This window comes from Aspergillus fijiensis (genome assembly GCF_003184825.1).
Source record: "Aspergillus fijiensis CBS 313.89 unplaced genomic scaffold BO72scaffold_6, whole genome shotgun sequence".
Taxonomy (NCBI): Eukaryota; Fungi; Ascomycota; class Eurotiomycetes; order Eurotiales; family Aspergillaceae; genus Aspergillus; species Aspergillus fijiensis.
Window position 1 is genome coordinate 273,536 of NW_024468982.1, and position 24,682 is coordinate 298,217.

At 52.5% G+C, this 24,682-nt stretch overlaps 8 protein-coding genes across 8 annotated transcripts; 2 read left to right on the forward strand and 6 right to left on the reverse strand.

Annotated features, from left to right (window-relative positions):
* Nucleotides 1-341: 341 nt before the first annotated feature.
* On the reverse strand, nucleotides 342-2,759 carry BO72DRAFT_239516 (uncharacterized protein). Its single transcript, XM_040939915.1, has one exon. It carries the CDS (start codon nucleotides 2,598-2,600, stop codon nucleotides 378-380), a length of 2,223 nt encoding a protein of 740 aa, XP_040805129.1. The 5' UTR covers nucleotides 2,601-2,759; the 3' UTR covers nucleotides 342-377.
* Nucleotides 2,760-4,724: 1,965 nt separating this feature from the next.
* BO72DRAFT_239520 (carboxymuconolactone decarboxylase family protein) lies at nucleotides 4,725-5,613 on the reverse strand. Its single transcript, XM_040939916.1, has one exon. It carries the CDS (start codon nucleotides 5,497-5,499, stop codon nucleotides 4,930-4,932), a length of 570 nt encoding a protein of 189 aa, XP_040805130.1. The 5' UTR covers nucleotides 5,500-5,613; the 3' UTR covers nucleotides 4,725-4,929.
* A 1,389-nt stretch (nucleotides 5,614-7,002) lies between these two features.
* Nucleotides 7,003-9,090, forward strand: BO72DRAFT_444676 (DUF5427 domain-containing protein MTC1). Its single transcript, XM_040943871.1, has 2 exons — nucleotides 7,003-7,725; nucleotides 7,783-9,090. The coding sequence occupies exons 1-2, from the start codon at nucleotides 7,170-7,172 to the stop codon at nucleotides 8,763-8,765; spliced, it is 1,539 nt and encodes a 512-aa protein (XP_040805131.1). The 5' UTR covers nucleotides 7,003-7,169; the 3' UTR covers nucleotides 8,766-9,090.
* A 259-nt stretch (nucleotides 9,091-9,349) lies between these two features.
* On the reverse strand, nucleotides 9,350-10,648 carry BO72DRAFT_465559 (5'/3'-nucleotidase SurE; the record flags this gene model as incomplete). Its single annotated transcript, XM_040946721.1, has 3 exons — nucleotides 9,350-9,416; nucleotides 9,586-10,493; nucleotides 10,637-10,648. The coding sequence occupies 3 exons, from the start codon at nucleotides 10,646-10,648 to the stop codon at nucleotides 9,350-9,352; spliced, it is 987 nt and encodes a 328-aa protein (XP_040805132.1).
* A 2,736-nt stretch (nucleotides 10,649-13,384) lies between these two features.
* Nucleotides 13,385-16,047, forward strand: BO72DRAFT_369449 (uncharacterized protein; the record flags this gene model as incomplete). The annotated part of the gene is made up of 5 exons (XM_040940917.1): nucleotides 13,385-13,646; nucleotides 13,696-14,855; nucleotides 14,914-15,022; nucleotides 15,074-15,399; nucleotides 15,451-16,047. The coding sequence occupies 5 exons, from the start codon at nucleotides 13,385-13,387 to the stop codon at nucleotides 16,045-16,047; spliced, it is 2,454 nt and encodes an 817-aa protein (XP_040805133.1).
* A 512-nt stretch (nucleotides 16,048-16,559) lies between these two features.
* Nucleotides 16,560-17,089, reverse strand: BO72DRAFT_492543 (DUF2462 domain-containing protein; the record flags this gene model as incomplete). The annotated part of the gene is made up of 3 exons (XM_040948298.1): nucleotides 16,560-16,682; nucleotides 16,774-16,858; nucleotides 17,034-17,089. 3 exons carry the CDS (start codon nucleotides 17,087-17,089, stop codon nucleotides 16,560-16,562), a joined length of 264 nt encoding a protein of 87 aa, XP_040805134.1.
* A 1,581-nt stretch (nucleotides 17,090-18,670) lies between these two features.
* Nucleotides 18,671-19,426, reverse strand: BO72DRAFT_369367 (GPI anchored serine-threonine rich protein; the record flags this gene model as incomplete). Its single annotated transcript, XM_040940913.1, has 1 exon — nucleotides 18,671-19,426. The coding sequence occupies one exon, from the start codon at nucleotides 19,424-19,426 to the stop codon at nucleotides 18,671-18,673; it is 756 nt and encodes a 251-aa protein (XP_040805135.1).
* Nucleotides 19,427-22,453: 3,027 nt separating this feature from the next.
* Nucleotides 22,454-24,106, reverse strand: BO72DRAFT_369267 (aldehyde dehydrogenase; the record flags this gene model as incomplete). The annotated part of the gene is made up of 4 exons (XM_040940907.1): nucleotides 22,454-22,598; nucleotides 22,661-23,103; nucleotides 23,165-23,558; nucleotides 23,643-24,106. The coding sequence occupies 4 exons, from the start codon at nucleotides 24,104-24,106 to the stop codon at nucleotides 22,454-22,456; spliced, it is 1,446 nt and encodes a 481-aa protein (XP_040805136.1).
* Between the last annotated feature and the right edge of the window lie 576 nt (nucleotides 24,107-24,682).

Below are 24,682 nucleotides of genomic sequence, written 5' to 3' on the forward strand. Positions count from 1 at the left end.
TAGAATCAAGTCAGTGTTACTTGACAGTCAATATATTACATCTAATAGCTTTTCATGCTCCAAGCAAGCAATTCTCCATCCAACAATGTACAGTACATACCCGCGAAGCCTCGAAATCTTAAATCGATACACCACAACAGACCTGTTGAACCAACCCAGAATCCTACAATGATACAGCAGAATCAAGCCCCGGCGCCAATCGCTAGCAAGACACAAATAGAAGGGACAAAACAGACAAGCACTGAGACGCGAGTCTCCCGGCTGCCTCACAAGGATGGTAGTACATATGCACAAGAATCACTGTAGTGTACATGGTGCATCCAACTTTTTCCTAGGAACTGCGCAATAGATATTTTAATGATAAGGTCAACCAAGATCTAGGCAGGGCGTGGGTGGCCAGGTGGTGGTGGTAGCGTGGGTGCGTAAGGACTGTAATACTCCGGATAAGGTGTGCGGTAAGGTTGAGGTGCCGGCTGTTGGAATAGAGTGTGAGGTCCAGGGAAGGGGACTCCCCGGGTGTCAATGGGTGGGTAAGGGTTCAGAGGAGGTCGCGGTGCAGGCAACGGCGCCAACTGAGGATGAGTCGGGTGACTGGGAGCTAAGGTAGGAGGAGGTGCCGCAGGCTGAATGGGAGCTGGAGCCGGTGCAATTCCCTGCTCGATCCTCGGGCCTACATAGCCCGGACTGTCCATTTTCTTCTTTCGTGGACCGACTTTGGGCGGTTCGATAGCTTTGCGGGCAGCTTCGGCCGCGCGATCCGCCTCGATCTGGGCTTTGGAGCGTTTGGGATTGCGAACCCGACCCTCTTTGTTGAACCGGGCCCAATGGTTGAGCATAGCTTCTGTCCGCTTTGGATTCTTCGAATTGGCAATTTTCTGTCGTCGAGCAAGCTCCGCAGGGTCGATCGAGTCTCCCGGGGTGCTCCCGACTGGGGTGCCCGCCGGAGGTGCAGCTGCTTGGTTACTACTCGGCGCTGGCTCAATAGGCGTCAGTTGAACTGTGCCAGGTCGAGTCTGCAGGATGGTGGTGGGCTTCTCGATGCGAATTGTCGTCGAGCGAGGGGGGGCCACTAGCGCTGGCGCTTGAGACGGGTCAGACGGGCCATTGATCGTGATGGTACGAATGCCACCTCGCCCGCGCCCGCGGCCGCTACCACGGCCGCGCGTGGCAAACCGGATGGGCGGAGCGGAAGCGGAGTCGGATTGATCTTCGAAATCCGTGCCTTGGCGACGGGTGCGCGTGCGCCGTTGACGTATATTCTCCTCTGGTTCCACCGGAGCGGGTGAGTCTGTCGCGGCCTCGTCTGAGACCGACGACGCTTTTTCTCTGTTGGCTGCCTCCAATTCCGCGGCTTTTCGCTTGCGGGTAGCCTTGCCGACAAAGTCCTCCCGAGGCGGATTCTGGAATTTAGGGACGTGCTCGACACCGAATTTCGTAATAGTAGGCCAGCCATCTGGGTTGGGATGATTGGGCCCGAGCTTGGCGGTCATCTTGCGATACTGGGCCGGAGTAGGTTTGAAGCCGCCCTGGGTGAACGGATTCTGCCAGCCCACCTTATCTTCCTTCGGCTCATGTTTGTATCCGTAGAGCATAGCCTCTTTCTTATCCTCAAAGACTTGCGGCCTCAGTAACTTTCTGGGATCGCTGATTGGTTTAGCGTTGTGTCGGGTGGCGTGCTTGTTCAGCCTTTCGATGGCCATATACTCATCTTGCCATACCTTGAGAGCGAAAGCGACGTTTTCAGTGATAGCATAGAGTTCCTCGTAGGAACGGTGCTCAGGGTCTCGAAGCTGACTCAAGAATTCCTCGAGCGGTGTGATTTCAAGAAATTCTCCTGGAGAGACCTTCGATTTCTTGTAAGGTTCTGGTCGGTCTTGCAGCTCATCAGGGGCTTCGCGCTTTCGTGGGCGTTTCGATTCCTTGACCAATGTAGTCCAGGAGTGTTCTAGATTGGCAGTCTTTTCATCATGATCACTGCAGAATTGGTGGACATCGTGAACATTCCAGAGGTTATGGAGGCGTTGGTCCAATGTCACGGGATCTTGAGCGCGCGAAAATTCATGCAACTGGCTCGACACATCGGCCTCGGCAACCTCTGGCTCTTCGCCATCCGCATCTTCTGGTAGCTTGTAGTTTTCGTCGTCGACTTCAGTAGTGTCGGCCACGCCATTTTCTAGAGTATGATTTGCATGATGGTCATCATCATCCTCAGCTTCGTGAAGGTCACTGGCGTCAACGTCTGCATTCTCATCCACGCTTTCATCTTCCATTTGCTCCTCGTCGTCGTCAAGCTGTGACTGGTCATCGCCGCCTTCCGCGACAAAACGCGTCTTGGGCGCAGCAATGTGCGGATGCGCAGTGGCAATGTGGGCTTTCATAACATTATTTTGGGAATCAGAACCTCTACTATACTCAAGGAGCTTTCCGCACAAAGTGCATTTGGTCCACTGAGTTACTGGGGAGGGGGATGGAGAGGCCTGGGTTGAGGTAGAACGAGCATTCAGTGGCTCGGAGAATTGTCGGCGCAGAGGGGAGTCCTGGCTGGCCATGTCCGAAGTATGGCTGTCCATTTCCAAGTCGCTTTGAGCGACAGAATCCATGGCAACACCAGCAGAGACTATCAAGACGAAGATTCGGGAAAATATTCAATAGAAGAGACAATTTTTCTCGACGAAGGGGACACGCGGATCGCCCTTCTCGATGCCCAAGACTGGGGATCTGGAGTCGCATTAGTGAAGGAACTTGGGGGTTGAAAAAGTTCGCTTGTAGTGCCAAGCCGCCAGAAGTAACTGCAGCGCAAGCTTCTACACCAGATGTCCCGAGGGGGAAGGGTGAGCAAGGCGAGGCCCCAAAACACAATCGCTGATTAGGGGAGCAGTAACAGTGGTATAGGCATTGGGCAGCCTCCTCGCGATCCATCACGGATCCAGCGTTGACAGAAACGTGGCAGGCAGGCTGGTGTAGGCACAAGGAGGCAAAAGTATGGCTCAAGCAGGTGATATGTAACATACCTTGTGAAAGCTGAAACAGAGCCAGTCTGTGTTGCAGAGCAGGAGATTGATAGTCAAGATGGAGGGAAGAAGAAATCTCGCTAACAGACTCGAGGTATGACTGGGTAGAACGACGATGTGTTGTCTACAGGTAAGAGTAGAATGTGGGTGGTCGCGAAGGGTGGACAGGGATAGTAGAAACTTGTACTTCTGGAAATGCAAAAGTAGAAGTCGAGCGGGTAAGCAGGGAAAAGAAGGGAAAAAAGAAACGATGATCTCAATCCCGGACCAAACAGAGGTCACAAAGAGTAAATAGAGTCGAAAGACAAAGGTAGGGGTACGGGTGGAGGAGAATTGATACGAATAGTAGATAGCAAAGCAGAGCTTGATGAGGGTGACGCGAGTGGAGAGAAACTAGTCAGGTGTGTGGACACTGGTGGTAACAGTGGGAAGTATGAAGTCTGCCGGACTGGAAGTAGGCAGGTGGGCGAAAGGAAGAAGGGAGAAGAGGGTGAAAAAGAAAGGGAGATGACGGTAAAATTAGGTGGGTAGAAGCAATAGCAGTATATAGCAGTGGGAGAAAAATTCAATACATGATCCGAGGTTCAAAGCAAACAGTAGGAGAAGTAAGTAAGTAGAGAAGATTGTGGGATGTTGTAGTAGTCGAAGTTGAATACTTTGAGGGGGGAAAGGAAAAGAAAAAGCGACTAGAGTTTGTAGACTACTACAGCCAGCAAGTCGCCTTCACTCACTGGAACTAACTACCTGTAAGTTAGTACTGTAGTAGAACTGGCACACACACACACACACCAGACTGCGTGGTACTGTGTAGGATAGTAGTAATAGTAAGGTAAGTCTAACTAACCACACTAAACTGTTGTAGGTAAAGTGAGTCTGAAGGTAAACTAACTTCGTACCTCGCCGTGACCGTACCTTACGCCGATTACCCTTTTTCTCTACCACTCTGGATCCATGCCCGCAGCGAATCTCTGACTCTGGATGTTCCGGAACAAACCCATCTTCCGGTCCGATTCCTCATGCAGCCATTTCAATGGCCCTGGGAGCCAATGACAGCCACTGTAGTTGTCTACTCCCCGGTGATTTCCTGACGGTAACTGGTATTTCCCTCAATAAAACCAATTTGCCAATGGCAAGACTACCGCGTCGGTCATTGACTATCCGTTTCATCCCCCCCCCTTCTTTCATCTTCTTTTCCTAGCCTAGTGGGTTTCTTGATTGATATGCTGCGATATGCTGCGATATAAGACTGTGCCAGGTACAATTGAATTGATATCCGTCTCATGTGAACTGTACAGTACACTTTGAACTGTGTCTAGCCAACAAGAAGCTCAGCGTCTTCCGCGCTATCATCGGAATTGATGCTTGGTACGGAGTAAGTAAGTATCGTCACCCGATGTACGTGACATCATCTCAGGTAGTCAATAGTAACTAAGAGGGAGAATAGAAACCAGATCCAAGTAGTAGTGGAAGCTGGATTAGTATAATATGAGGGGAAAGAGTCTCAACACCCTTGTCGACAATGGCCTGATTGACTGCGGAAATCCTCCTGATGGTTTAGACCCCTACCCCCTTGGCCTGTGGAATGTCCCGGAATGAATCCGTGGTGAGCGCGCACTTTATACTACCTTTTATGCAAAGAAGAGGGCGGGAATGTATCGGATAACTATGCTATGAAAATGTCATTATGCCTATGCCTTGTTGATGACACTTTTTGGCTCGGTGGGCCCGGTTTCCTCGCGGTTGTTTATCGCTAATCGACTATATTCACTTTGTACTTATGTGATACTCGTAAAACATACTCCTCGGAGCAACAACACCGAACAAAACTGACAATACATGTTTAATCACCCCCCGGCATTGTGTCGAAGATGGAAGATCCAGCTGCCGAAAATTAAAGATCTATAGAGATACCATCCAATTAGACATGCCAGCATTTAGCATGATTCCTCTCTCCCACATCCAATGCAACCAAAAAGCGACTAACACCGTTGTAGGCCGCTACCGTCGCCGTAATTTCCACCACCTGCTTATGATCGAAACACTCCTTGACCTCCTGGAAGATCTCCTCCGGCACCTTGACCGTCTTGGTCATAGCGTCCGTATACTTCAGCACCACGCTTTCCTCCCTGCTGAGCGCCCTTTTCTGTGCCTCTGGACAGATGTCTGGTTGCCGAATCAGCTCTAGCGCTTCGTCACTGAATCCTCCTGCCTTCAGCAACGGAGCGTGCTGCTCCCACTCGAACAAGGCACAATTGAGGACAGCCACACGACACATGATCAGCTCACGGATAATGGTCGAGAGACTCGTCCTCGTGCGAAGGGCGCCCATGAATGAATTCCAGCCATCCGTGACTGGAAACGAGTGCATCAGTGCCAAGTCCAGAGGTAGCAGCGTTCCGGGGGCACGTCGGGCTTGCGTTTGTGCTAGGATCTCAGCTTCCTCAGCATCGCTCGTCTCCGGGGGGTTTGCAACATATGGGAGGCGCATGATGAATGTTCGGGCTATTCTGGAGGTCAGTCGACCTTCAAGGTATGTCCTCTGCACGTTGTTAACTTCTTGAGTGCCACGATCTATCTAGTGTAGGGGCCTTGTACCTGTAATTGATATCGGGATACTTGCGGCTAAATTGGCGATGACTTTCCGGGTGGAAAGGTCTGATCTGTGTAGTATAATGAATGCGCAAGTCGATGGATGCAAAAGAAGGTGGGAATCAATTTATTTTATGCCATGCGTCCTCTTTATCTGTAATCTATCTCTGTCCGCCGGCGGGTGGCCAGAAGGGTCGCTAGGCGCCAAGGACCGAATAGTGCGCATTTTGCACTCGATCATGATCGACGGCGTGTTACTACTCTTGTGTCCCGGTAAAGAGACGGCCAATCTTGGGAATGAATCGATCACGATCTGAGAACTCAAAGTGTTTAAAGCATTGGTGAAAGCGACTTGGGCTGTAAGAATCACTCGGGCTACGACCACCCTAATTTGATCATTGCGGATGTCATTGAGATAGCTCGCAGTCATAGCAGGCTTTCAGCAGTAGCATGTGAGGGTTGTATATGGCCTGGTGGCTTTGTGATGAGCTTTTCTGGAAAAAGAGAATACTTAATTCCTTGTTTTAACCTTGTTGTAAAGAAGTACAGATCAGATCCGGTGGACCATGGATTGTGAAGTCGACGAATCAACCTCGGGCACACTTCACTCATCTGTAAGGAGTTGTGTGGCCATAGTATGATCTGACCGTGCCGGCGGAATCCCATTCCGCGCAATCATCGTGTGATATCATACGTCAAGATCAAAGAAGCTTGGAGAATCCTTTGATCTCGTCATTTCGCCTTTACAAACGAGGAAGAGGAAGCTGGGCCAGGCAGCCTGTAAGTCACGGCTCTACAATCGTCACCATGAACTCTCCGTGAGTAATGTACATCCACTTGTCCCGAGATGTGTTGCAGAGATAGGAGACAAGACTAGCAGTGGCAGTCCGATGATCCCTAAAAAGAATTCGGACTACTAAGTATATCTTAGTGGGATCGATCGATCTACAGGCGGTGTGAAGAGTGGATTTTGATCATGGCAAAAACCGAGGACTTTTCAGAATAAACTTCGATGCGACAGAGGCCAGCTTTAGCATTGACTGCTTTCTGACATTGCTCCGAGAAAATCGGTAAGAAGGCTATAAAAAAGATGATCAGAAGGATCTTCCTGCTCATATTGACCTCCACTTGCATGGAGTAGTTAGTCACCATTGGGATTGTTTGGCAAAATAAACAAACAACTAAACACCCATACAAGAAGCATGATAACGAAAAGTGGGCGCTAGTTTGGCGCAAAGCTCAATACTCAATGCTCTCAAAGTAACAAAGTATCATTCGGCATAGTACTGCGTAGTGACTGATCTCTGCTATGCCCAAGCTCCGATGATGCTCGAGTAGATAACTTATAGTTCCCCTCCATACTAGCCCATACAAGCCTTGGTTGTCAAAGGCGGAAGGCGGCCACGCACTTGAGCCTCTTGGCACAGGTCATCCCGTCTCCACCGCCCAAAATAACCAAGAGAGCTTCACTCCACCAGCATCGATTGTTCTCCTTCTTTATCCCTCCTCATCGCACATACAGACATATCAGAACTGATTTTCTAAAGTCCGTCCGCATAAAGCGTCACCATGCGTCCCAAGTCCTCAAAACCCACAAATGATGAGCTTCTAGCTCAATTTGACGATTTGACCGTGGAGTCGGCCGTCGATCAAGAACCCTCCAAGACTGCCTCCAAACCCCCCGCTACTGCGACGACGCAGTCCGAACAAGACATCTTCGCTGAGCTGGACAGCCTGACTGCTCAGCGTCCTAGCAGTGGCCCGGGTACCCCACGTGTATCGACCAACGAACCCCGTCCAGTTATCAAGTCACCCAAGCCCGCTGCGGCCGGTCGGGCCAGCGAGGAGAAACCCGTCCCGCGGAAATCGGGTGAAAGTGTGCGAGCCTCGGTCCCGGAAAACAAGAGTACCAATGTCATCAAACCCGAGTCGGAGAAAGTCGTCGCAACAGAGGCAGCTACATCTAGTGGCGGCGGTGGCGGTGGATGGTGGGGGGGCATTTTCGCAACTGCTTCGGCCGCCATGAAGCAGGCCGAGGCCGCTGTGAAGGAGATCCAGCAGAATGAGGAAGCGCAGAAATGGGCACAGCAGGTCAAGGGAAATGTCGGCGCATTGAGAGACTTAGGTATGGTCTTCTAGAAGACTGTTTCAGATATGGACATGTATTGACTTCGGTTCCTAGGCGGCGAGCTTCGCAACATGGCCATCCCGACCTTCACATCCCTAATCCACACCATCGCTCCTCCGATCTCCTCTCATGAACGTCTGCAGATCCATATTACTCACGACCTTTCCGGATACCCCAGCATCGACCCCCTGGTCTACGCAGTCTTCTCCCGAGTGATGGCCCAGGTAGAGGGCGGCGATCTTCTCGTCATCCAGCGCGGCCAGGAGTCAGCGCCCAAGCGCGGACTCGATATCGGCGGTCTTCAATTTTCGGGACCCGGATGGCACGATGGGCCCTGGTGGCGGACGGTCACTCCCGGCCACCCTCGTACGCTTTCGGCCATCCGCGGCTCTGTCGAAGCCACCAAGCTCGCCCGCGCAAGCGCCGAAGCTTATGCCACCGAGCTCTTTTCCGCCAGGGGTGGAGTGGAGGAAGCCGCGAAACAAGCCACTCAAGATCTCAGCGAAAGCAACCCCGTCCGCAGTAGCGATATCTTCCTAGCCATCCAAGCCATCAGCCAGCCCACAGCGGCGGATCTCTTTCAGGCAGGCCCCACAACTGAAAAAGCCACCCCGCCAGGAGTCGTTGACGCTCCAGCCGAGACTGAGGAGGAGGTGGTCTTTGCGCTATATCTCCACGACCCCATCCACGGCATCGCCTTCCACACGCTCTCCCAGGCTGTTCCTCAGAAATGGATCGACTGGCTCGAGGCGACGGCGGCTCCCACTGACGACGCTGACAGCGAAGACGCCAACCTGCCTCAGACCGTCGTGCCCGAGGAAATCGCGGAGATTATCCAGGGCGGCGGCGTGGATCCCCGCGAATGGGCCGCCGAGTGGATCGAAGAGTCCCTTACTCTGGCCGTCGGGGTTGTCGCGCAACGCTACGTCGCCCGACGCATGGGTGTCGGCGAGAGGGCTGCGGCTAAGGGCAAGATGCGTGCTGAGCAGGCCTCGGTGGTTGAGAGCGGTGCAGGTGAGGTAGCGCGGGCGCTGTAGGCATCAGGGTAATGTCTGCCACGGTTCCTGGTGTCTATTGTTATTTCTTCTTTCTGTTCCAATTTTCTAAGTCCCTCATGACCCATCTGTTATTCCCGCAAATGATACTCCTGCCGACTGTTTGGGTTCTATTCTTCTTTCCTTGTCATTTGATATTACCATGCATCTTGCTATTGCGCCGTAGCCGGCGTACCAAATTCATCCCTCCATCTAATTAGCGCAATATCCGCATGCTGAAGCAGAAATATAACCAAGAAAGTCTGCATAATCCTTATCATGATTGAATGTTCAGACAGAAAGCATTTTTTCCCTTCCTAAGCCCCTCCAAACAGATAATCAAAGCCATCGTATATATATCGAATTCCTTTCCAAGACCCTGTTGAATATAATGCAGCGTAGAACCAGAAGTAAGAAAACCAAAGAACCGTTGCGGGTATATCTAATTGTCGCAAAAGAAAAGAGGACGTGATAATCATCCGATCCCGTCCCATGCATGAAAGGTTGTTGTTTTGTTGTTCCCCCCTCCTCCTTATGCATATTGAGCGAATCGTGATATATACTTTCAATTTCATGCATCATCATCATCATTCCAACTCCAAAGTTCCCTCCAAGCCAGGAACATGCCAGAAGTTCGCGCGAAGGGCGGTGACACTATGCAACAAGGGAAACCCCACCAGAATTAGCCCAGTAACTCTCAAGAACAAATGCAAGCTGGATCAGAGGAAGAGTTGCAGCATTCGCCGCTCGCTCTTCTCTCACGATCGCGCGCCTTTGCTCGTTGCCCCAATGATGCCAAAATCCAGCTTGCTTGCTTGCTTACCTGGTACACCCATTCAGCACGGTATGGGCATCCGTCCCCTCCTCACTGGCCTGCAGCGCTTTCTTCATGTCCAACAGCTGGGCGCCCCATTTGAAGTCGCGTTGCTTGAGTGTCGTTGCGGGTCGTTGCTGCGTCTCCGAGACTCCGTTGGCTTGTTCCGAGCAGTTGGAGTTGTCCGCCTCGGCGTAGAGGTACCCCCTGGCCCAGTAGTAGGGGAGGGTGCGGGTCCACAGCACGGGCCGGGACTCGACGTCGTCGCGCATGGGGACGTTGATGTTGTAGAGCTCGACGCGCTCGTCCCAGTGGGCGATCAGGTGGTTGACGACGCGCACGGCCAGGCGGGCGGCGGCCGCGATGACGAGCGCGGGCTGCTCCTCCTTGCTGCCGAAGGAGATGGCGATGCCGCGCTTGCCGCAGGTGGCGGCCTCGAGGGCGCCGCCCACCGTGCCGGACGAGAGGTTGTAGATCGTGGAGGCGTTGCGGCCGTGGTTGGGGCCGGAGATGACCAGGTCAATCGGGGGCCGGTCGGGGAAGAGGTTGAAGAGCCCGAGTTGCACGCAGCTGGCCGGCGTGCCGTTGGTGATGACCACCCATTCGTCGTTGGGGTTGCCGCTGCTGGGGGTTGCGCGGGTTGTAGTTGTTGTGCCATTGGTGGGGGAATCGGTGTCATTGTCATTGGGCCCGGTGTGGGTGTAGGTCTCGTTCCAGGTGCCGTCGTTGTGGAAGGCTTGCGGCGGGACGTAGGTGGCTTTCAGGGAGGCTTCGATGAGATGTGCCTTGCCGATCCAGGAGCGCGAGGCGGCGGGGATGGCGACGGAGACGAGGTGGCCCGCGGCTTGGAGGGCGGAGACCAGCGGCTGGATGTATGGAGACAGGCGGCGCGAGGGAGGTCCGTCGTCGTTCACAACCTGTGGGAGCGGGAAGGCAGATGGGTTTTAGTATGGGTCCTTTTTCTTGGGTAGTCGAGGTGGTGACTTTTTTTTTTCCTTCTTGAAGCGCAAGTAAATCATAATTCAATTGATTGGATTGAGGAGAGAAACATGAAGCATACCAGGATATGCATGTTGAGCAAGTTGATTAGTACTGGCTTGTGTACTTGGATGGTATGAATGGTATAGGTAAAGTATAGACGGTACTAACTATACAGTAGTACTCCGTAGTATAGTATAGCCCGAGGCAGCCCTGAGTCGACAAGTTCAGGCTAGACTCGGCTTGCTCGCTTTGGGTCGGTGGACGTCGATGAAAAGGGTTTAGTGCGGGAAATAGGCGGAGTTTCGACTCATACGTAAGAACTTCTCCCCTGGAAACTCCAATTCGGTATTCGACGTCCTACTGGGCCGGATTCCCCCCAGACAAAAAAAAAGAAAAAAAAAAAAAAAGAAGAAGAAGAACAACGGCATCCTGCATTTATAGGGTCGATCTGAGACTGGCCAATATTCAGCCCCGGAGAGACCAATTCCGTTCTTTCACCCTTCCAGACCCCATTTTACCCCGACCGGCGAAGAGAAACCGGGGAGAATTGCAACCGCATCTCGAATCTGGTCACGGTGAAGCTCTTGATGCTGCGGGGGGGCCGATGGAATGGGCAGGTCTCGGGAGACTTGGTATTGTCGGTGTGACGAGCGCAGAACAGTCGAGCTTGCAGTGGTGGGGGCTGTGTCCAGGGGGGAAATTACCATCCGAAACCAAGCATTACCAACGGGAAGCCGAGGGTCCGCCAAAAAGAGTCTGCGGTGAAGCTGCCAACACCGTCTGTAGTCGGCTTCGTGGGGAAACACATTCCGATCAGCCACGAATCGTTCGATTTCTAATGGTAAGAGAAAGGGAATTCTGGCAGAGAAACGCGGCAGTGACTTTGTGCAACCGGCTGAGGGAGTTCACACCGGCTCAATTGCACCCCAGTCTACGGTGTATATTACCGGGTGCAGTCCCGGTGGCAGAATGAATAACCACTGGGATGGTCTTATAAGTAGACGCTGGAATTCGCTAAAGCTGGGGGAGGGGTGTTTTATGTCCATATTCTCTGACAACCTCAGCTCAATACGCCAGAGCCCTCAAACAGCAGACGGGGACCCTAGTCGAGGAAATGAAGGGCACCTGGGAGCAATTCAACTCAATTGTGAAGGCGCAAAGGGCAACAGCATCGACTCGGACATTATAGTTGAGGTGAATGTCTAGGGCATGGAGCAGACCAGGCCAACAGCATTTAGGTTCATGTTACCACCAACCCACGGAGCAGAGCTGGATATTTACAGACATATCAGCCCGTCAAGTGTGTGTAGGATCTCGCCTATGCATCACCCACATGCACGGAACCATTGCCTTGTGCTGTGTACGGAGTAGCTGTGTGTGGTCTCAATTACTAAGATCTAGGTCCATTGTGCCGTCATCTACGGATCGGCCGGTCTCTTATCGAGAAAATTTTCTTCTTGTTGACGGTCAATGGTAGACCCTGATGGGGCCACGATGAATTTTGCAAGGACTATTCATTGCACAAGAGGAGAGGGGCTTCTAGAATCGCTTCCAAGCGGTCCTTGATTTGTGATTGCTCGGTCCTTATGGTGTTCTTAGTAGAAACGCCGTCCGTTCCTTACGGCGGCGGGGCTACGATGGAGCCCAGCAAGCCTCAGAGTACGTAGTACCAACCACCTATCTTCTGCCCTGCCCTTACGGTCCTTACCATTCTTTGAGTCCTTAAGGCTTGGGGTCTTGAGAAGTTTAGGTAGAACCTTCAGGCGACTAGCCTCATCACGCCGCACGGAGGACATCAGCCCGTGCCGAACTTCCCATCAATACGCAGAATCATAATACTTGATGGAGTATTTCCACTGAATCTCTCGCGTAATCTCCATCTGTCATGTCAGGCTCGGAGTTCTCGGAGACACTATCAGATCGTATATCACATCACGCCAGGGCTAGTTAGTGGTCGGTGGTCAGAAGGTGAGATGCATGAGTCTCCATCCTCAATCCTCCTTCCTCAAGGTTGCAGGACGGGACTTGTATAATAAAGCCGACACTAGAAAGAGGATCTTCTAGCGAACGAAGAGTGGTTTCAAGACACGGTTCAGATGATTTGGATGATCCACGGCAGCAGCAAAAACCCCTCTCCTGCCAAGAAGCCACAACCCATTGTGTATGAGAGTGACTATCCGTAACCCTTTGTAGATAAAAACCCAGATATCAACATAACTACTCGTGTACATTCATGCATGCATCTCGACCTTTTGGGTCACAATCACAAACTACGGAGTACCGGTCAAGGAATCAGTCCCACCCAGAAATAGTTGATCTGCCCAGATTCATGGTCGAGCACCAGGCAAGAAACCTGCAAGCTGACTGGTCTGTGCGAAAGGAATTGTTGCGACAAGACATCGACGTATGTGTGTAGAGGCCGATCGCCGCAGCAGCAAAATCTTTGGTGGGGACATTTGAGTATTTCAGTATTATTGTTCAACTCACTCACTCCGACCCAAACCAAACCCAAATCAAACTAAACCAACCAGACAGAGTCAGCCACGATCTTTCGGTTTGATTTTCCTGCTTGCGCCATCAGACCATCATCATCTTCTTCTCCTTTCTCCTTCTCCTCTCCCTCCTCTTCTTCTCATCATCAACTTCGACGTCCATCCCATTTCCCCTCCATCGTCCGTCCTCCGCTATCGCAAACCCAAGCCCACCCGCCTCCCCGAGTGTGCTTTTTTCCCGCGCGACTCTCCGCCGGTTCCCAACAATCTGGGAACGCGCTAGAGTTCTGGCCAGCTCTTCGAGGTCTTATTAAATCACCCCTCGCAGACCCTGTATGGACTGCGGGAGTACTGGCACCGCTGCGGGCATTGACCCCAAAATCCTCGAGACCTGGCAAACTGACAACTTTCCTATTTCTGCGTACGAGCATCCGGGCTACGAACAACCGCAGGAGTGGGATACGAGCCAAGATTCCAGCCAGGGCGATGCCGATATTGTCGAGATAAATGGGCCTCATGGCTCCCTCTCGCGGGACCAATCCACAGTCTCGATTATCGGACAGCCGGACGACTATCAGGGCAGTGACTACAGGTGCGGTTATCTCAGCTGTTCCCCTCTTCTGAACCCCTCCGGCTGATGCGCGAGCCGCCGCCCCTTGCAGTAAACAACCAGGAACCTCCACCCCCGACAAATTCAGCATAGTAGATGGCACAATCTCTGGCACTGTCAGTGCCACTATCAGCCCTAGAACGCTGCCTTCCTCCGCCGATGACAACTTCCAGCTGGATGAGTCATGGCCGCCTTACCACCACCTGTTCAACGCCATTTCGGTTGGCATCCCCGGCGAACCTGGTCTCCTTTATCCATACGCCAAGGAGCCTGTCGCCTCCACCAACACCGTCATTGTCGAAGATTCTGGAGACCTGTCTCAGGGACAAGGATTTTCAGATGTTGCCTCCGATCAGTTCGGGCCGTTCCAGCCACTGCCGCCGTCGTTTTCCTTCCCCCCACCGGAATACTGGTCTGAACAGCCCGCCGCCATTGCTGAAAACATTTCCCGTCAGAGTCCGATGTCGCTCGCAATGGGCTCGCAGTCAGCGACTAAGGGAATGCGCAGCTATCACGCGCATGTACGGTCTCTGGATTCACGCTGGCTAGATAGCTTGGAGGCTCAGTTACCAAGCAACATGACCTCCCCTGCGTCAATGACGATGCCGCAGGAGTCCCCCTACTTCAAAGAAGAACCCAAAAATCAAGACGGATTTCAGTACAAGTCGGAGAGCTCGTCAGTGTCTGGGGATTTCTCCACCATGTACGACCCTTACTCGGTCACAACGGACGGCATCCCCGCTTTCGCCGACCGACAGTTGGATGATGAATGGAAGGATGCGCGAAATGATGGTTCACCATCCGACGCAGCGCAACCCCTGCAGAACGCTACTGCTTTCATGGTCAGCGAGAACCCGGCGGAATCCTACTACGTTCCGGTCGATTCTCGGCCGAGAGCGTCTTCTGCCACTCAGCGAGCGCCTGCACGTCCACAGGCTCTATCTATGCAGTCGGTCGCTACGGTTCGAAAGCGCAAGCAGCGCAACCTTAGTGTGAACCTGGATCAGGCACAACCCAAACCACTGCAGATTGTGCAAGAGGATGGCCAGGGCGGTTCGATTGCCTCCGCTGACTTCATTTCTCCGCCTCGTGGAGCGCGCCGTAAGGGGCCTCTGTCTATGGTCGGAAGGGCAAATGCTGGATTGCGAAGGAAAAACAAGGACACGTGTGTCCAGTGCCGATTGAACAAGCGCAAGGTTCGCATTTCACAAGAGAAACACCCTTCTGTAGTAAAATAGCTAACGCCGAAGAAAGTGCGATGGGAATGCTCCCTGCGATGCGTGCCGCCCTACGCTGCATGAACAGCCTTGTGCTCGCGCCTGCTTTTCCAACATCGTTGAGTATGGTGTTTGCAATTATATCTGTACGTGCCACGGTCTAGTTGTCGATTTTGCAACCTGGCTAATTTTATCAGCTCAACGAGCGGTCAACCACCCCACCCTGGATGGCTCAAGGCGAGTGCGGATGGAGATTCCTTCCGAATTCGATCTGAATGATTTGATTTCATTCCTCGGCGAACGCCAAGGCCGGTTCAACATCCGTGCCAGCCAGTCCTGGGGATCTCTTTATACCCTGGATTTGGCGGAGACCTATCGGTTTTTGCGTGGCTTGAGCGAGTATAATGGCAACTCGAAGTCGACCTTCCTTGAATTTGTTGACCGACGACTCGTCGAGTCGAAAGACAAATCGAAGAATTGGCTCACGTGCGTGAAGGATTGTGATCCAATGGCCAATACTTATGTATGTCACTCCTACTAAGGTCCGAAGCCTTTTACTAATGTTACTCGACAGACTCTTCTCGCGAAATGGAACAACATGCCTAGCCGTGCGAGCTACAGCTTTGTTCCTCTTCAGGCGGGTGGCGCCGAGAGACCAATGAACATTGACGACGCTGAGGATAGGCGAGAAATTCTCATGGCGGCCCAGTTGTCGCGCATCATTTGCCGTATGCTTGAAGTTGAGGGATTCCGCAAACTGGAACGTGACTTCTACAACATCAAGTGGAAGCAGATCTCTCAGGATACGCACCTGCGATTCCTCAGCGAACTCGGCCACATACTGCTGACTCTGCGTTGGCGCATGTCTTGGTGGAAGCAACTCGGAGATGGGGGTCGCGAACCTGACCCCAGCAAACAGCACTACGTCGATCGGGTTCATCTACTGTGCAGGATCCTTTACGTTTACTACACTTGTGTGATGGCGAAGCTTCCTTCGTGGTCCGCCTCAGAGGTGCCTAAGGGGACGTGGTCTACGTATGCGGACTCGGAGAACCCTGTTTGGGATGATTTCCCTAGCGATCCCACTGACGACGGCTTTGCTCGCTGGGTTGAGCACGGGCAAGAGCTGATCGAGCAGTCGGGGGCTCCGATCCGGATGTCGAAGATGTGAACGGCCCTTCCACAAGGAGGCAAAAGAAGCGCCGGAGTGACTGATACTGACTGCACTTGAGATACCCTTTTGAAGCGTGTTTTGTGTTTTTCTTTTTCTCGAAGACGATGATGATTGATGATTGTTGATGCGTTTGGTACCTGGTCACCTGTACATTTTTTTTGGACATATGACTACTCTTCTCATACATAATTTTGTTTTATAGTTTGTTCCTGGATTTAGATCTACATCTGCATAGAATTTGGGTGTCTTCCGGTTTCACCTCACGTACCACACAGCCTTCGTAAAACAACGAAGCACCAACGAAACCCAACCAATAAAGCCAACGCAACCCCAGCGGCCAGATCCAGATAAAAAAAGGGTATCTAATTTCATTACTCGTATGTATGTATCCTATCTCCCCTCCAAAAATTGAATATGTATATCCCCTCCTCGACTCGGCTTGATCATCTTCAACCGGAGTCACCCTCAACTTCCGGACCCAAAAAAGCAAACCATTTTCCCGCAGATTATCATTTCTTCCCCTTGGCAGCACCCGCCTTCTTATCCTTCTTGCCACCGGCCAACAACTCCAGGTGGCCCGCCTTCTCGGCGAGATTCTTCTCCGTCTGGGCGGTCAATCCGGCCGTGAGTTTCTGTTTCGTCGGAGAGGTGTTAGTTGCGCCATTTTTGGGACAGGGTGTAGTCTTCGTGGTAGTCGTTTGAGAAGAGGGGATGACAACGAACCTTGGTCAATTTCTGCTGCTTGATGAGCGAGGCTTTCTTGGGGGCGATCTGGCGGGGACCGCGTTTGGGGGCTAGGGCTGCGGGACTGTTTATTCATTTGCGAGTTAGTCTCTTGTTGGTGGTGATTGTGATGCATGCAGAGAGGGATTTGTGAAGGGGCTTTTTGTTCTGTTGGAGAGGGAAGGGAGAAGGGGAGGGGAGGGGAATGAGTCTGGGGTGGGTAGAACTGCTCTGCCAGGAGAAGAGTAGGTAAGGTGTACCGTTTCGAGGTCGAGCCGCCCGAGGGCTTGGTCTTCTTGAGGGATCCTTGGACCATTTTTCTGTTTGGTTGGTTTGGTTGGGTACACTGCCTGCAGCGATGGGTTTGAGATGGAAATTGGGGAGGGGGTTGCGAGGTGCTGTGGTTGCTGGGTTGGGATGGGGATGGGAAAAATTGCTTATCGCTGGAGTCGATCGATCTTATCTGTCACGTGAGGGTGGGTGGTTGCTTTTGGTTGGTTTGGTCGCTCGGTTGGATACATACATTCTCTTGCCCATGGGTTTAGTTGGGAGTTTGGTTTCTGTTGGGTTGTACTTTGGCCATGAGTGCTGCAGACTTATTCGAGGGGGCTTTGGCGCTGCGATTGATGATGGTTTTGTCCGTGATGATCCATTTGCACATTAGATTGGGTTGGGTGAGGACATTCCGTTGTATATTATTCAACAGGTCTAAGGGGGAAAGTTCCTGGGCAGCGAGCGATGCACAAGTATCCTCTTCATAAGAAAATCAGCATACACTATACATCCACTAGTATAGCTGTTTCAGCCACGGTAGGAGCTCTGGCGACCTTTGGTCACACCAACACGATAGAGAAGCCAGCTAGTGGTTTAAGCTTCGCTGGTAATGCGCTCGTGGTGTGTACGATCAATGCCGGTAGTTGGTCGCAGGCATGGGCGGACCAACAAATCCTCCATCAGCCTGTAAAACGTAGGAGTAGGTACCTATGCAAAAGGTGCCCTGCTCTTCCAGGCCACCAAGACCTCCACTTCCTGGCGTGACGCCCAGCAGACTTAAAACTACCAGATTTTCCCTACTGTCTCCCAAGTTCCAACAACTCCAGACAGAAGTATACGTATACGCAACGACCGGAAAGTCCCGAGCCGCGATTAACCTCCCCCCAGTGGAAATTTAAGTGTGTAGTGGCATGGGATAGATTAAGGAAATAGAAGTGCTGAGTAGAAGTGCCTCCCGCGCCCGTTGAGACAATCGTGTTCTACTCAGTACTAGTGATCGATCCCGTCCCACACACGTGCATGTCAGCCTTGGAAGGAGAACCAAATCTCCGACCCGGCCCCGTTAGCAATTTCCAATTTCTTAATGATGGGTATTAAGCGGATCGTGGATCATTCGAGTAAGTGTCACCCCCGAGGGGCTGATTTCATTAAGATGAAACATTAGTGGGAGATCAAATAAGTACAAAGGGCCACCAACCCAACATCCCCCCATCAACGTTGCAAGTTATTTGCTTGGGCAGAGTGACGGCAAACATACATGTAAAACATCAAACATCAGGGGAAGGAGGGTTCCTGGTTTTTGTTTCTTGTTTTTTTGGTCATCAGGTATTTTCTCCCTTGGAGGTTCATTCATGTTTGTCAAAATAAAGGGGGGGTATTAACTGAGAACTAGAATAGAAAAGAAATCATGTCGAAGAAAGGTAATTCCACATGCTCGGGGAGGCACCGGGGAAGGGGGTTTGTCTTGTACAGAAAGATAAAAACAACAAAGCTTAATACATCCGAAGTTATTTCAAATTTGTCCTGGTCGAAGAAGTATCAAAGCAATATGAACAATCAAACTAAGCTTCGTCACAGCTGCAAATCCACATCATCGCCAAGCTCAAGCTCATGCTGGGCCAGTTTAGATGGCAAGGACGGCAACAACACCGGCGGCCAGGGCGCCCATGCCCAGGTTCATGGCGTTGCGGTCAGCAGCACCGGTGAAGATGGGGGAGACGGAGGAGGAGCTGGCAGCGGGGGTGCCGGAGGGAGCGGCGGAGCTGGAGATGACACCGGAGGGCTTGGAGGTCACGAAGCCGGTGGGCTTGATGACGGGGACGGAGGTGGCAGCGGGCTTGGTGGCGTCCACCGTCTCGGCGACAGTGGAGGTGGTGGCGGCGCTGACGGCAACCTCGGTGGTGGTAGCGGCAGCAGTGGTGGTGGCAGCGGCCTCGGTGACAGCGGAGGTGGTAGCGGCGGCAGTGGAGGTGGTGGCGGAAGCGGCAGCGGACGAGGACGAGTAGTAGGGGTTGGTGATACCGAACTGGGTGGAGTACTGGTACTGGCCAGTGCCCTCGACGACGAGGAGGAGACCGTAGTGGGTGGTCTCGGGCGCCAGATCAGTGCTGGGGGTCCACGAGAAGCTGCCGGTGTTGTCGATGTCCTCGGCAATCGCGTACAGGGTCTGCATGTTGGTGCTGGGGCCGTGGAGGAGGACCAGCGAGATCTTGCCGGTGGTGGTGGGATCCCAGGTGACGCTGTAGGCCTTGCCAGCCTCGACCTGGTCGTTCAGGCCAGGAGTGTAGATGGCATTGCCAGTGGGGCTCTGGGTGTAGTCGGGCTGGGTGTAGGCCGAGGCCAGGGCAGCAAGGGCAGAGATGACGGCGAAGAAACGCATTTTGATTTGTGGTTTAGGTGGTTAGGTTGTGGAGAGGGAGAAATTCCTTCGTGAAGAGTGAGTGAATCAAGGAGTGACTGGAGTGGGTGAAGACTCGAGATGGTCTGTAGTGCAAAAGAGTGACTACCGTGGGAATGGTGTGTAAAGAACGAAGGACACGAAGTGTGGGTTGAGAAGGAAGAAAGAAGGAGGGAAGGAAGAGAAGAAAAATGAACGAGGGGGCGGGGGGGGGAGGTTTAAAGATGATATGTGAAATGCGAAATTAGTGAAGCCCCCCGTCATCTCACTCCATCTCTACTACTAACGGAGTACAATGATACGGGCTTACCCCTATGGAGGGGGCGAGAAGGAAAAGCTTCCAGGCTGCCAGACCTTCAACCTGGCCCAATCTGCGGCTCATTTGCGACGGTGGGGCAGAGTGAAATTACTTTTGCGACGGATGAGTATGTTAGAACTTAGTGAGATACCCAGATGATACATACATACATACTACGGATGACTTGCCCGGTCGAGGGTTGGGGGATGCCAGGCCAAAACCCTGAAGAGCCGTGGAATGTATGGCTGCAAGCCTCTTTAGCCACCCCGAAACCCCGTCTGGATTTCCTAGTAAGATTTAGCGATGTCACCTCAGTGTGATTTCTGTCCTCTCACTGGCTCTGCCAGCGGATTAGTCTGAGAATTAGCTGTATTAGCTCGCTTGGATCCCAGCATCGCCGCCATCGCTTGCTGCTGGACGGGGAAGTAACCAGTCCGTTCCATCAATAGTCTATGATACCAGCACTGGGCGGGTAATTTCAATTGACTGACTGACTGACTGACGGACTGACTCAACGAGAACAAGAATAGGGGATGGCCGACATCCGAGGACGGAGGCGAAGAGTGTTCTCGCCTGAATGAAGGCGAGTGTTGATGAACTAGAATCGTTAGTAGATAGAACTAATCCAGGCACCCATGGTACCAGACTGGATGGAGCCATAGATCATGGAGTCGGGGGGGGAGTCTAACAGAGTCTAAGAGTGTACAAGTGAAACACACATAACCTTATGTGCGAGCCAGCTCAGGAACAGGGATAGATCACGGCAATATTAGTGATTTGTTATTGTTATTATCTTATTAGTTACATGAACAAGTACGGTAGAAGAGGTAAAAGAGGCCGACAGGCACAAAAAAAAAGAGAACTGGGAAGTGGCACGCGGTGGGCGGCAACAGCAGCAGCAGCAGCAATGGATTCTGCCACATGTTTCCTCCTTCCTCATTCTTTCCAATTGTCCGAATAATGTCCAGTTTTCCTCTCAGCTCTCAGCACTCAGACTCTCAGACCGCCAGACTCTCTTATTTCTCGCCAGCTGAGCCTATGATTTCATTTCATCCAAATTAGATCTTACATTGCCTTGTCTGCCAGTCAAGCCCAGGCCTCCAGGAAATGAGGCAGGCGCCACGAGGTCGGAGCGTTGCACAAATTGGATGGCGACATTGGCTCCTGGAAAAGCTCCGATTTTTTGGGCGTGCAGGCAAAAACACTAAAATCCCACGCCAAGCCCATTGTGAAATCCACCTTCGTTCAACCCCACTATCTTGACTTTTTGACCTCGGAGTTCAGCCAGGTTTGTTGACTGCTCACTGTTGGTTGACCATTAAGCCTGGTGATGATAATGCACTGTGCTCTCTTCTCTGTCCGACCGTTGATCCGCGCATTCTTCCAGGAGCTACATAGTAGGATGTTCATTTTGAAACAATCATCTGGCCGAGTGAGACTTTGTGAGAATGATGATCGCTGATCACCGATTTCCTCCAGTGGCACATGAAGTCATCTCTCATCCCACACAAGTTCACAACGGCCCTACCCTCGCCGCCCGCTGATTTTCAGGTTCCGTTCCTGTCGCTCATTTCTCGTTCCTGACTGGGTGGGTGGGGACCCTGTCCGAGTGGCAGCCAAACACAGCCCTGGATCCTGGACACCGCAGAAACTTTCAGCGCAATGGATGACAGACTTGCGCCCCCCCGGCCAATGATCGCATCTAATGCTGATTCTACGAAAACATCATCCGTCATCCAGCACCGTTCCTGAGGGATGGCTGGCCTTCTGCCCTCCCCATTGGGCAAGTAACACGAGGTCAACACCAGAATAAGCAACAAACTTGACCTCACGGCAATGGTTGTACGAACTAGATGCTTGATGCGTACCGCCGGGATTCTTTTCAGGGGTCCAGGTCACTCGCGGGCGGTCCGACCAAAGAACAAAATAAATACCCACGTGCCTTTCAGAGCAGAGGTCTTCCTCTCCTGCGAGTAGGTAGGGACCTTTTATCTTACAGGCTTACAGTATAGCTAGGGTATCAGACTACGTACTGCCTATGTCTCGGATCTGATCGCAGACTGCGACCTGACTGATAGAACTAGTTCCTTCACAGGTGGGGAAGAGCTGGCCACGGGGGCCTGAACTGGCTTAGTCGGCTATGCAGGACCGGTTCACCGTGTCGGTTGTTTCCTAATTCAGATGACTTGTCTTACTCTCCTCCGAGCTTGGCAAGCCTTGTGGGAAAATATATGTCTATTTACGGTACTCTTTCATCACATTCTGTGACAGAAGATTGGGATACGATCGGGAGTACACCCGCGCGAAAGCGGCTGTGACACGGCAGGAACAATCAATCCCAACACAAGACCACAGTCTTACGGCCCATTGCAGCCTCGGGTGCACTCATCGCAAAATTTCAAGGGTCTGACACGCTGCCGAGCTACACCAAGGACTTAGCGCCTGAATACGGGAACTCGGTTGGAGAAATTCGTATGATTAGGCTCTACCCTGTCGAACCCTGCCGTAAGTGGGTATCGTAACAAAGAAAACATCCTAGACCGTCGCTGTAATCCTGCCAGCTAGGGTCCCAATGGCTGAACTGAGAAAGCCCGTCGCCTCGACTCGATCCCTCCTTTGCGACGACGGAAAGGCCGGCCTCGAACCCGGGCTTGCAAGTTATGTGCCAATAACCATGGATCGTTGCGCGTGGATCATGCGGTCCGATCAGACTATTCCACCCAAGTCACAGTCTTAGTTTGCAACCATTCATCATAACCACCCACACCTCCGAAACGGCCGTATCCGCTACTCTTCCAGCCGCCGTGCGGAAGGACCGGCTCGTCGTGCACCGTCAAGGAGTTGATATGAACAGCCCTGGGTCATAGCAAGAGAGGTTAGGGACAAATACTCCTGAGCAAAGATACCGATCCACTTACCCGGCTTCGATCTGTTTGGCAACCCTGAGTCCTCGGAACAGGTTGCTCGTAAACACCGCAGAAGTAAGGCCGTACTCTGTGTCGTTAGCCAGGGCCACCGCATCCTCCTCGGTATCAGCGACAAGTAAGGACACGGTGGGGCCGAACGACTCCGTGGCATACAGATCCATGTTCTTGGTGACATCGCCTACAATGACCGGCCGCATGCTGTTGCTATTAGAATCGATGCCTTGGGTCTGTCCGTAAACAAGGTTGGCGCCCTTGGAAAGTGCGTCTTCCACCAGCCCCTTATTCTTCTTCACGGCAGCCGAGTTCACGAGGCCCAGCGGCGGCACATGCTTTCCGAATACCTTTTCGGACGCTTCGGCTACCAACTGCTTGAACCGGTCGGCGACCGATCGCTGCACAACAATGCGTTCGGTGGACATGCAGATTTGACCGGACTTACTTCTCATCAGAAAACGTCACACGTAGGCCGAGTGTCAGGTAGTTAATGATCCTTACATGCAAGAATGCTCCCATGGCGCAGCACATCGCAGCCTTCTCCAAATTGGCATCGTCCAGAACGATAGCAGATGCCTTCCCGCCCAATTCGAGAAGAACCGGCTTGACATACTTTCCGGCCGTGGAGGCAATAATTGAGCCGACGGCAGTGCTGCCGGTGAAGTTGACCTTTCGCACGGCCGGGTGAGCGATGAGAGCAGTGGTCACGGCTGCGGCATCCGAAGTTTGATGGAAGACCACGTTCAGACAGCCTGCAGGAAGACCCGCCTCACGAAAGATGTCTCCAATCGCCCAGAAGCATTTCGGTGCTAATTCGGAGCCTTTCAAAATCGTCGTGTTACCAGCAGCCAGAGGCAGAGCCACTGCGCGTACTCCGAGAATATAAGGTGCATTCCTGGTTCGGGAGTTAGTTCATGATCAGATGATCAACCGACCGCTTCAGTTAAGATGGTCTTGTATAAAGAGGTGAGTACAGTACCAGGGTGCAATGCCCAGAACCACTCCGTAAGGCTGCTTGATGACCATGGCAGATTCTCCATTGACCGAAGGCACCGCACCCTCCACGGACGGGATCAATGCCGCAAAGTCCTTCAAAAACCCGACCCCCAACATGAACGTTTTCTCCACGAACATCCGTCCCGCCCCGGTTGAATCCATCTGATATCGAATCAACTCCTCCTTCCGGGAAAGCATGATGTCCGCCGCCTTGTTCAGTATGTCTCTGCGGTCGGAGGGTTTTGTTTGGCTCCATGCGGGGAAAGCAGCCTTCGCGGCGGCCACAGCACGGTTGGCATCGTCGACAGAGGCGCCGGCGCAACGGTCAATGACTTCACCCGTCGTGGGGTTCTTGACGTCGAATGCGACGTCGGTAATGACCGACTCATTGTTGACAATCAGGGGGATGATGGCCGGCAGACCATTGGTGTTGTTCTTAGCGATCATTGTGACTGGGGTGATCGACCGATTGCCTGCTATCTCGAAAGGAACAAGATCGAAAGTTGGTGGCGACCAATGCCGAGGTGGGTGGGAGAGAGACTTCGGAAGACCCAGCGGGCAGGGGTATGAGATTCAGGGCCAGGTTCGAGGGGGAGGGCGATGTTGTGTTTATATCAATCGACTAGAGAGGGGGTGACAGATGAGCGATCAATGATCCAGGAGAAGAGTTGGGGCCGGCAGCGCAATTATTCGTCGGTTACTGACGCTTGTGTTGTGTAGTTGCAGCCACCGAAGTGAGGGGATGAAAATGCCGGGAGGTTGGCCCGGGAGGAGGGGGAAGGATGGGAGAGTAGAGGGGGGATGGAGCCGAACCTTTCCAATGTATGGAACGGCTTCCCCAACTACTAACTTACTAAGAACTCGAGAAGGGAAAAGAAATGTCACTCATCCATGGGCGTTGACTTTCGGCTTGGGGGTGTGGGGGAGATATGCCGAATCCAGTCGGCCATTCATTATCTAACGTACAGCAAGCAACTACGGTAAATTCACCAGGCTGTTGGTACTCATGATAAGCATGCATAT